This window comes from Eimeria acervulina, genomic scaffold, assembly GCF_000499425.1.
Source record: "Eimeria acervulina Houghton genomic scaffold, Eah_scaff891, whole genome shotgun sequence".
Lineage (NCBI taxonomy): Eukaryota > Apicomplexa > Conoidasida > Eucoccidiorida > Eimeriidae > Eimeria > Eimeria acervulina.
In genome coordinates this window covers 1-12,500 of record NW_013547090.1, presented here as the reverse complement: position 1 = coordinate 12,500, position 12,500 = coordinate 1, and the positions used below count along the sequence as shown (strand labels likewise).

Here is a 12,500-nt window from a genome sequence, read left to right as displayed (position 1 = left end):
TATATATACATGTATACAGAGTATAGGGTTTCGAGTTTAGGGTTTAGGGTTTAGGGTTTAGGGTTTGAGATGTGTTTGCTTGTTTGCCAGATTCATCTTTTCGGGTGTATATCATTGTTTGTTGTTTTTAATTTTATTTATTTTTATTTATTTTTATTAAGGGTTTAGGGTTTAGGGTTTATGCTAATTAGGTTTGTTGTTCTTCGTTTATAGTTATTAGAGTATTTATATGTTAATATTGTGTTTGTTTAAAAGATAAAGAGACAGAGATAAAGATACATACCTCTTGTTTGATTTATTAATATTGTTTTATTTATTATTAGGGTGTATGTACACCTCAGGCTACGCTGGCTTCCAGTGTATGATAGTCTCTTCCGCCCCGTTCGTTTCTCCGGCATTTTAGTATTCGCACGAATACTCAAAGTACCACAACCAGGTACTAGGGTTTAGGGTTTAGGGCTTAGGGTTTAGGGTTTAGGGTTTAGGGTTTAGGGTCTGGGGTCTAGGGTTTAGGGTTTAGGGTTTAGGGTTTAGGGTTTGGGGTTGAGGGTTTAGGGTTTAGGGTTTGGAGTTTAGGGTTTAGGGTTTAGGGTCAAGGGTCTAGGATTTGGGGTTTAGGGTTTAGGGTTTAGGGTTTAGGGTTTAGGGTTTAGGGTTTGGGGTTTAGGGTTTGGGGTTTGGGGTTCGGGTGGAGTGGGTATATAGGTTAGGGTTTATGGTTTGGGATAAGGGTTTAGGGTTTAGGGTTTAGGGTTTAGGGTTTAGGGGGCATTCTCAATATGATATCTCTGCTGTGATTCAAATTGTTTCTGCTTTCCCTATTAATATTATTGTTGCTGTTACTGCTGCTGTTGCTGCTGCTATTACTTATTACTATCAAACTCTAAACCCTAAACCCTCTGTTTAATGCATGCGTTTGCTGCTGCAGCAGCCTCACCCCAAGACACCCCCGGCGTTGTTCCACCCCCGTCGGAATCCTCCGTCAAGTGAAGTGCAGCAGCAGCAGCAGCAGCAGCAGCAGCAGCAGCAAATGCTGCTGCTGCTGCATCAGCTTCAGCAGCTACAGCAGGTGTGGCGGTAACTGCAGCGGCGGAAGCGGCAGCAGCAGCAGCAGCGGCAGCAGCAGCAACAGCTGCTGCTGCTGTCGGAGTCTTCACTTCTCTGTTTATCGATTTCTGGTGTACGTACAGCTGGTGAGGGGTTGAGCATCAGCAGCAAACGCCGCTGCAGCAGCTTGCTGCTGCTGCTGCTGATGCTGCAATTTTCGTGTACAGGTGTATAGGCAGTAAGCAATTCTTTGCTGTGTATGCATGCGGGTGTTTGCTTTCGGTGTACGTACACCAGAAAATCTTAACAACAACCCCACCTACAGCAGCAGCAGCAGCTGCTGCTGCAGCAGAAGCAGCATCAGCTGCAGCAGCAGAAGCTCCAGTAGCAACACCAGCAGCGGCAGAAGCAGCAGCAGCAGGTAGCAATACCAGCGGAAGCAGAAGCAGAAGCAGCAGGTGCAGCTAACAGCACCTAGCTGCTAGGCGGCAGCAGCAGCAGAAGCAGCAGCAGCTGCAGCAGCACCAACGCCAGCAGCAGCAGAAGCTCCAGCGGCGACACTAGCAGCAGCAGAAGCAGCTGCAGCAGGTAGCAGTACCAGCAGAGGCAGCTAGCAGCAGCAGCAGAACCACCAGCACAAAGCTGCTAGGCGGCAGCAGCAGCAGCAGCAGCAGAAGCAGCAGCAGCTGCAGCAGCAGAGTTGATAGATTGTTGGGTGTATATTTTGCGTAGAGTTATTAAAAATAATTAACTCGCCTCTGACTTTGATTATTATTTATTTATTATTTATTATTTATTATGAATTATAACTATTTTTTATTTTTTATTAATTATTGCTTTATTATTTATTATTATAGCTGCTTACTATTTATTATATGCATAATAATAATTATTATTATATATTATTTGTTGCAAGCAGACAGCGAATGCGGCAGTTATTATGAATAACACAAACAATGATGCTGCTGCTGCTGCTGCTGTTCCTGCAGCTGCTGTTGCTGCTGCTGTTTCTGCTGCTTTGTAGCGGGTGCTGCTGCTTTTGCTGCTGCTGGTGCTGATGTTTTGCTTGGTTATTAGAGTTAGTTTCTTTTTAATTTATTTATTTATTACCCCGAACAAAGCACAACGCCAAATGCGTATATATATATATATATATATATATATATATAGATGCTCGTAGAGATAGCTATACCTATATATATAATCTACATAATATATTGTGCAGGTAATAAAAATAGCAAGTATTTGTTTCGTATAATTATTTAATATATGTATGCATATCATATAAATATTTAGGGTGTAGGGTTTAGGGTTTAGAGTTTAGGGTTTAGGGTTTAGTTAGTTAAAGATGAAGCAGGAAAACCCCTGAATGCAGAGCGCCTGCTGTATTTAATCCAAACATTGAATAAAATTAGAGTAAAAGAAATTTAATTAAATTAAATTAAATTAATTAATTAATATAATCTAAAAAAATAATAAACTCACGAGAAGCTGCAGAAAGCTGCAGCGCATCGATACGTCTGCAGTTCTTTCTTTGCTTTTTGTTCGTTTTATTTTTATTTAATTCCTATTTAAAGTAGAAGCCCATTAAAATAGATGCAGCAGCAGCAGAAAAACAGCAGCAACAGCAGCAACAGCAGCAGCAACAGCAGCAGCAACAGCAGCAGCAGCAGCAGCAGCAGCAGCACCAGACCAGAGGTCCACAAGGGGGCCCCTGGGGCCCCCCAGCGTTTCTTTTTGTTTTTGTTCTTGAGTTTTGTTTATTACATTTATTTATTGCGTTTATTATTTAAAACAAATTTAAACAGAGAACTTTGCTGTTTTGCAGCTCCCCTCAGCTTCGACATCGATTGCTCGCACCACAGCTAGATGAAACCCTAAAGCCAAAGCCCTAAACCCTAAACCCTAAACCCTAAACCCTAAGCCCTAAACCCTATACCCTAAACCCTTTGCAAGTCGTCGTCTTCCGTTTGTTGTTCTGCTCTTCGTTGAGGGTTTAGGGTTTTCATTCACTGTCGGCAGTATTCAAGCCGCTACAACAGCAGCATCGGCTCCCTAACCCTAAACCCTAAACCCTAAACCCTAAACCCTAAACCCTAAACCCCGAAGCGATGGGGGAGGCTGGAGGGGGGGGTTCGGGTGTCTCTTGGATTACGAATCCATTGAGTTGGTTCTCGCAAAGCAGCGGGGTAATATCTGGTGCTGTAGGTCAGCAGCAGCAGCAGCAGCAAGAGCAGCCACTGCAGCAGCAGCAGCAGCAGCAGCTATTAGAAGCAATTGGATCTTCAGGTGGATATGCTTTGTCTCTTCTACGTTCACTGGGAGACCCTTCTTTTGTATCAGCATCAACAGCACCGTTATCATCCTCAGCAGCAGCAGCAGCAGCAGCAGCAGCAGCAGCAGCAGGAGCACAGCGGAGACGCAGCAGAGTAAAGATAGGAACACGAGTTGATGGTGGTGCTTTTCATTCAGATAGATGTGCAGACCTTAAAAATATTCACAAGTTTGTTTTGCAATTAAACAAAAGAGCAGCAATAAAGCAGCAAGGAATTAACTTAACTGATGAAAACTCAGGTGTATGTACACCTGAAGATGACCCTATACAATGTGGCGGCATCATTGCATTCAATAGAATACCAATTCATTTAAAAAATAATAATGAAAAGCTCACAGTTGTCGAGTCGCCGGTCTCAGGTATGCAAACCCTAAACCCTTAAAACCCTTTCTTAGGGTTTATTAGGGTTTATACTTATTATTAGGGTTTTGCTTATTATTTATTGTGAGGGTTTATATTTATTATATACTTATTATTAGGGTTTTGCTTATCGTTTATTATGTGGGTTTATATTTATTATATACTTATTGTTAGGGTTTTGTTTATTGTTTACTATGAGGGTTTATATTTATTTAGGTTTTGTTTATTATTTATCATTAGGGTTTATACTTATTATTGCGGTTTAGGGTTGTGTTTAGTGTTAGGGTTTCTATTTGTTAGGGTTTTCTTTATTATTCACCTCAATATATAAACCCAAACTCTCAAACCCTAAACCCCAACCCGAATGCATAAACCCTAAACCCTAAACCCTAAACCTCAAATCCCAGCCTCTAAGCCCTAAACCCTAAGCCCTAAACCTCAAACCCTAGCATTTCAGCCCTAAACCATAAACCCTAAACCCAAGACCTCAAAACCTAGCCTTCAAACCCTAAACCCTAAACCCTAAACCCTAAACCCTAAAGAGTTGTTGTGTGCAGCATACATCCGGGAGACGCACGGCGCTGCTCAATGTCCGTCTATTGACCTCGACAGTTTTTTTATGGCTGTTGTCTCCTCTGCATGCATGCGGCAGCAAGACAATCAAAGATATATTAAAAACCTAACAATGAATCAGCTGCTACAAAGTAACAACTGCTGCTGCTGCTGCTGCTGCTGCTGTTATTGTTGTTGTTGTCGTTATTGTGGTTGCTGCTGCCGTTGGTTGCTGCGGCTTTGGTTGTTGTGTTGCTGCTGCTGCGATTGCTGTTGTTGCTGCTTCTGCTGCTGCTGCTTATAGTCGCTGTTGTGTGGCAGTGCTTGTGGGGCTGTTGCTGCGGTTGGAGCTGGTGCTGCTGTTGCGGCTGCTGCAGCAATGCTGCTGCTGCTATTGTTGCTACTGCTGCTCCTGCTGCTGCTGCTGTCGCTGCTGCTTCAACAGTGCTGTTTCTGCTGCTGCTAGAGCTGCTGCCACTGTTGTTGTTGCTGCTGCTGCTTCCAGAACTGCTGCCACTATTGCTGCTGCTGCTGCTGCTGCTGCTAGAGCTGCCCCACTGCTGCTACTGCTGCTGCTATAGCTGCTGCCACTGTTGCTGTTGCTGCTGCTGTTGCTGCTGCTGCAGGTCGTGATTTATCAGAGGAGGAGTGGCCGGCTGTCCGTTGGAGTGTAGAGGGTTTTCTCTCTGCTGCTGCAGCAGACTGGGGTCGCCTTAACAATATGCTGTTAGATTGCGAGAGCACCAAGCATTCAACAAGAAAGGAGATACAACTTCAAAAGTATTTAAACCCGCAAACCCTCACCTATCCACAGCATACACTTAGGGTTTAGGGTTTAATGTTTAGGGTTTAGGGTTTAGAGTTCAGGGTTTAGGGCTTCAAGCAAACAAAAAAATAGTATTAATAATAATATTTTATTATATAATATCATATAGAAAGCAGTTGGATACAGCAAATATAAAAACACAAATAAATAAATAAATAAATGCAAAACGAAAGAAATAATAAACAGAAAGATAAACAAACAAAATTAACAAAATGGATTAAGACAAAGGCAGAGAAAAACAGAGAAAAGAAGCCGCATGCATATCGTAGCTATAATAATAGTAATACCACAATAACAATAATATGAGTAATGTTAAGATAATATTAATATACGATTATATAATATCATAATATAATATTAATTATATAATTAGAATAATATCTTTGTGATAATAATCATGAAAGTAACAAGCCTTATTCATATATATATACACATATATAATACATATACATATGTATATATATATATATATATATATATGTACGTGTGTGAATATATAAGCATGCGTATATATATATATATATGCATACACATATATATATGTATATATATATATATATATATATTTTTGTATATATTTTGTGTGTTTGTTCAGGGCTGACTTACGGGAGCGCGTATTATTGTATTGCCATTACTTTGTTTATTTATCTTTTAGTAGTTTATCTTTATCTGGGGTGTCTGTACAGTCGGAGGTCTTCTATCACCGTCTACTGGGGGTTATATTTCGCTCACTTATTTCTTTTTCTGATGGCCTCGCTGCTATTCAATGCGAAGCTCTCGCAAAACATCATCTCTTACAGGCATTCAATATTGCTAAAGGTATTAATATACTTTATAAACATATATATATATTATATATGTTATATTTATATTTATATTTATATTTATATTTATATTGTATATATATTATTTATATAGTATTTATTTATACTATTCATTGGCTACAAGCATTCAATATTGCTAAAGGTATTAATATACTCTATTATATATATGCATATATATATATTGTTTATTTGTATATATTAATTATATATGTGTGTATGAATAATATATATACATACGTATATATATACATATATATATATATGTTTATACATTTACTACAGGCATTCAATACTGCTAAAGGTATGCACAGATATATATGCGTGTATGTATATATACACATACACATATACATATACATATATAAGAATTGTTTGTTTGATTGTATTGTTTACTGGTGCAGAGGGTCTACCAGCATACACTGCGCTGTTTATGGAGGCTGGGGCGAGCTTGGCTTTGTTTATGCATGATGAATTACAAGAAAAAGAAGAAGGACTTGCAGTGCTGCGCGAAACATTCAACAGAGCTGTGGGGTGTCTAGACACTGCAGCAGCAGCAGGAGCAGAAGAGGCAGAAGGAGCAGAAACTGCAGCAGAAGGAGGAGGGGAAGCAGCAAAAGCAGCAGCAGCAGCAGCAAAAGCAGCAAAAGCAGCTAAAGCAGCAGCAGCAAGGGGAGATGACAAAAGCTTTGCTGCTGCTACTAAAACTCTTAAAACTATTATTAAACTCCTCAGCTGGTGGTCTGCTAGTCCAAGGCATGTTCTTTTCTCCCCCTTGGCTGCGTAAACCCTTCAGAATAAACCCTAAACCCTAAACCCTCAACCCTCAACAAATTCTAAACCCTCGTCATCCTAAACCCTAAGCAAACCAGCACCAAACCCTAAACCCTTCTACGTACACCCTATACCCTCAGCAAACCCTACACCCTTCACACTAACTCTAGACCCTCAACCGAAACCCTAAACCCTTCAGCATAAACCCTAATCCATACCTAAACCCGTACTTAATTAACCCTTTATCAAACACTCAGCAACACAAGCAGTAGATTCTACCCATTGGCTCTGCTGCCGACTATCCCCTAAGCCCCTAACATTCCTAAACCCTAAACCCTAAAGCCTAAACCCTAAACACTCAGGAAGAGGCGGAAACTGCCCTTCCAGGGTTTGGGGTGAGGGGTTTCTTGCTGAAGATGCATCGGGGTTTACGATACTGTGGCTTATAAAGGCCTAGGGTTTAGGGTTTAGGGTTTAGGAGCAGCTCCTTGCAGTTTTAAAGGTATACTATTTTACTTTCTTTTGAAAGCGAATCGTCTGGTCCTAAACTCGGAGTCAAAAGAACTCCATTTTATCATCTCAACTCATCTTAGGGTTTAGCCTTTAGGGTTTAGGGTTTAGAGTCTACTATTTAGGGTTTAGGGTTTAGGTTTTGGGTGCGCATTGTCACGGGGAGCAGCGGTAGAGAGTCTGTGGGTGTCGTAAGAAACAGAAAAATATTATTTTGAGACAGTAATTTTATTAGGAAACGACGGCGGCAGGATTCGAACCTGCGCGGGCAGAGCCCAGTAGATTTCTAGTCTACCTCCTTAACCACTCGGACACACCGCCTTATCTTGATTTGCCTGTCTGCTTTTTATACCATATGCAGCGCATGCATGCATCTGCATGCATCTGCATGCATCTGCATGCATCTGCATGCATTCTTTGGAGTCTGTCTCTCTCGCACTCTTGGTGTTTCTCTCTATTAGGAATGGCTTTAGGTGTTTCTGCAGCAACAACAGCAGCCTCAAATAATATACGCATGCATGCAGCAACGCATGCATTCAATTTCGAGTAAAGAGGTGGTGGGGCTTTGGGGCTGTTATACTCGAGTTATTGTGTGGGGTGTTTTGTTTGATGTTCGGGTGTATGTACAGAGGCCTCCTTTGCATGAATTTTATCAAGGATAAATAGTAGAGGTTTGCAGGGAAGAAAAATGTTTATTTGTTTAATCTAACTGTCTCCTCTCTAGAGTGTTGTCTTTTCTTCGAAGTTGTAGTATATCAAATAATAGATGCATATAATAAACAGTTAATAGAAGCAAATATATATATTAACTGTATACATACATATATATATACGACGGCGGCAGGATTCGAACCTGCGCGGGCAGAGCCCAGTAGATTTCTAGTCTACCTCCTTAACCACTCGGACACACCGCCATGGGGCTTTGTTACTTTTCTTGTTTTTGTCTCTCGTATTTAAACTGTTGTCTCCTTTCAAATGCTTCTTTTCCTTTCTAATCTCTTCTCTCACTCTTTATTATTAAAGTGCAACACTTTGTTCTGCTTTTAAACACCTTCTTGCCTTCCCTGACGCCTATGCGAGAAAGAAGAGGAAAATTAAAAATCATATTGATAAGAGAGATGCATATCCAATAAGCAAAAAGGAGAAAACAGATAAATAAAAGCAAAGCTAGCGGTGTAAACGCCTGATTGAGGAGGCAAAGAAGGTCTTTATGCTTAAAGAATACGCACAAGTGAACGCATAAAGCAATAGTATATAAAGAAGAAAAAAACAAACAAAAAATAGGGGCTTTGCGTATGGCGGTGTGTCCGAGTGGTTAAGGAGGTAGACTAGAAATCTACTGGGCTCTGCCCGCGCAGGTTCGAATCCTGCCGCCGTCGTTTGTTACTCTTTTAATAATAGTTTTCTTTGTCTTCTCCTTATCTTTGTGTCTACTTCACAGTCTGTCTCTGTCTCTTTCTCCCTGCATGCATCTGTCTCCGTCTTGTCGCGCCACACAGTTTGAGCGTCTTCACTACTTTCTCTTTCTGTCTCCTTTTACCTTTCGTCTCTGTCGGCCTGTCTTTCTTTTTCTGCCTGGATACCCCAAGACCACAAGAAAAACAATAAAAAGAAGAGGTTAAAACAAATGCAGCAGCATTTTTTTTAACGCCGAGTCAGAAGGAAGAATGCCGATGTATTTATTAACTTCATTTTAGTTTAATTCTAAGTGCTGCATGCGTTGGTGTTATTAAATAAATATATTCTATGAGCCTACGTAAAGCCAACTGTAAGATAACTCCCTGTTGCCTGCTAGTGCCCATTCGTTCAGGTGTACAGGCACCTCTATCTTAAGCCCTCACATATAATTGTAACAACCGGCTTCCTCTGCTACATTTTTGTTTGTAATGTTTGATTTGTTGTCTGCATATGGGCTTCTATCCTTCTTGGGCAGCAGAAAAGAGACAGTAATCACCAGCCACTCGTTGTCTCTCTTTTATAATCAGTTATTGCATAAACATGAATAAAGTGAAGTATCCGTAGCAGAGTTTAGCTGCTGCCGCAGCAAAACTCTGCTGCTGCAGCAAAACTACGCTGCTGTTGCAGCAGATGTACTTTGCTGCAGCAGCTACGCTTTGCTGCTGCAACAGCTGCCGGGGGCTCGCGGTCCTGCAAAGGCAACCCCGCGGTGCTGCTGCTGCTGCTTGATAAAAGAACAGAGGCGAAAGAGAGAAAGAGATTAGGGCAATGCAAAAGAAGCAAAAAACAACAACACCCAGTTGACAGTTCATTTCATATAATTTCACTCGAGTCTATTTGATTGTTTTCAATCGAAATGCATATGCTTTACTATTTTTTTGCATTATCATGTTTTATTTTACTTAATTGTTTTCAGTACAAATGCATTTGCTTTACTGTACTTTGTATTATCTTATTTCAATCTATTTCAACCTCACTTCATTCTATTTTAATTCACCCCGATCTATATTCTACTAGTTTATTTCGTTTTATGTTTTGTTATATGTTTAATAATATACAACATAATTTTGCTTTATTTTCATATATTTTATATTATACATTGTATTTCCCTTTACTTATTGGTACTTAATCGATTAGGTCAGCGCAAACGTGAAGGAGAAAGACAGCAAAAAAAGTGAAGTTTTGAATCAAACTTCAATCAGAAGCCCCTATCAATCAGAAAAATTATCTTTACCCTCTCCCTCCCTCTAATTTTCTTCTTAATGAACAAATAGAAATAATAATACTAGTTGATAATTGATCGGTGTATGATGCTTAGCTAGCTTTGTATTATGGTTTTGTTGTTTTGATTATATAATATAAAATAACAGTTATAGAAATATTTCCACAATAAAATAAAGGTGAGAAATCATACAGCGCAGAGGCGCAGTGCTTAGCCAACAGGACTAAAAGCCAATGTATAAAGCACAAACCCTAAACCCTAGACCATAAGCCCTAAACCCTAATTCTTAAACCTTTTAAACAAGATCGCAAAATAAAAAATTCGGCGCACAAATAAGGCGGTGTGTCCGAGTGGTTAAGGAGGTAGACTAGAAATCTACTGGGCTCTGCCCGCGCAGGTTCGAATCCTGCCGCCGTCGTTATATTTAAATTAAAAAATAAGTAAATTGAATTCACTAAATGCTTGATATTATATTTATAAATTATCGAATATTCGTTTCTTATAATATTTCATATATATAAACCAATTAAACTCCCTCTTTTCCTCTTCATTTCCTTCAACACATCACCCACCACCGATCAAACACCTCTGCTGTCTTGGGTGGTGGGGGGGCTGTGCATGCATTTCCTTGATATTAAATGGGAAGAACCTAAAAAATGGATGACTAAATTGATAAAATAAAATTATTAAGTAAATCAATAACTTCATTGTTAATTAACTTCGATTTCTTTGATCACAAATAAGTTTAAATGCGACGGCGGCAGGATTCGAACCTGCGCGGGCAGAGCCCAGTAGATTTCTAGTCTACCTCCTTAACCACTCGGACACACCGCCTTACTTGCCGCAGCCTTCTCGCATATTTTTATTTTATTTAAAATCTTGTTGTTTATTCTTTATTTGCATGCAAAACATACTATTATTTGTTGAATTCTTTCTCCTTTCTTCCCTGTCTACGCTAGTAATCAACAAAAACAAAAAAGGCTGAGACCCCCGCATGGTGTATTATCTCTTCAGATTTGCTGCTTTGTCTGTCTGTACACCCTAGATATTTCTTCTTCTTTTCTGTTTTTATTCTCTTTAATTGCTGTCAGTTACTGTTTATTCACCTTAATACTGCGATCTCCTTCGAAGGAGCCGGCAGCAAAGGGCCCCCCTCCTCTTCTCTTTTCTGTGTCGGCAGCGGCTTCCTCCGTTGCTTTTGCTGCTGTTACTGCTGCTACTGCTGCTGCTGCTGCTGCTGAGTTGGAGATGCATCAGTCTGAGCTGCGTGAAAGGAAGCCATTGGGGCGCCAGGGGCTGCACACAGGGACGGCAGCAGCAGCGAACCGCAGCAGCAGCAGAAGCAGCAGCAGCAGCAACACAGAGGTGGATAAACACCAGCGAGGCAGAGACAGCTCGGATGCTGCAGCAGCAAATGATACAGAAGATGATATTCTCTTGTGCACAGAAACCGAATCCGAAAGCGAAATTCATCCAGAGACAGAGTTTGAACGGCGACTCCTAAGGCAGCCACCACCCCTACAAAAAGAGCGTATACCATTCTATGCGTTGCTGCTGGTAGGTTGTTCTTGCTGCTGCTGCAGCTCTTGATGCCATTGCTGCAGCTTCTGTTGTTGCTGTTGATGCACCTCATGCTGTTCCTGTTGATGCTGTTCCTGTTGATGCAGCTCCTGCAGCTTCTTTTGCTGATGCTGCTGCTGCTGCCACAGCTCCTGCTACTGCTATTGATGCTGCTGCTGCTGCAGCTCTTGCTGCTGCTATTGATACTGCTGATGCTTCTATTCGAGCTGCAGCTACAGCATCAGGATCAGCAGCACAATAGGGTTTATTTATGGTGTATGCTGCATCGTCGCTGCTGTTTTAGTTTATGTTTGTTGTTGCATGAGGAGCTTAGGAATGATTTTCTATTTTTTTTTAATTTGTTTGTTTATTTATTTATGCTTTTATCTTCATCTCTGTTTCTTTATTTGTTGGTTGGCTTGCTTGCTTATTTGTTTGTTTTTAGTTCTTTTAAATGCTATATATATAGCATATAAATAAATACATATTATATATATACGTATATATCTAGATTACATAGATATATATTATGTATATTATTGTATATACTATATATTGTGTGCGTTTATAATTATTCTTGTCATATTAAATAATTTGTTGATCAAAATAAACACTTTTTAATTATGAGTATTAATTTGTTGTTAATAAATATTTTTAATAATTCATTTTACAGAGATAGATATATAATTATTTGTTCGCTAATGATACACATAATGAACTTTTAAATGATGATAAGCATTTATTTACATGAATATTATATGTATATTAAAATATTTATAATAATTGATTTATAATGGTAAACATGCATTTATTTAAACATATATATATATATATATATGTATATATATATATATATATATATATAGATATATATATATATATATTGTAGTATTTATGTTTATTTGCTTTATAATGATTAATTTTGTTTTTTGCTGCAGGCAGTTACTCTAACATTGGTGGGGTCTTTGATATTATTCAGCGGTGTGCAGACATTTGTTGCAGAAGGTGCTGCAGCAGCAGCACATTATTTGCTGC

General features: G+C 39.6%; 1 protein-coding gene across 1 annotated transcript; it reads left to right on the top strand.

Annotated features, from left to right (window-relative positions):
• Window positions 1–3,158: 3,158 nt before the first annotated feature.
• EAH_00051490 (hypothetical protein, conserved) lies at window positions 3,159–6,728 on the top strand (the record flags this gene model as incomplete). Its single annotated transcript, XM_013391217.1, has 4 exons — window positions 3,159–3,741; window positions 4,921–5,074; window positions 5,716–5,939; window positions 6,346–6,728. 4 exons carry the CDS (start codon window positions 3,159–3,161, stop codon window positions 6,726–6,728), a joined length of 1,344 nt encoding a protein of 447 aa, XP_013246671.1.
• Window positions 6,729–12,500: the final 5,772 nt, after the last annotated feature.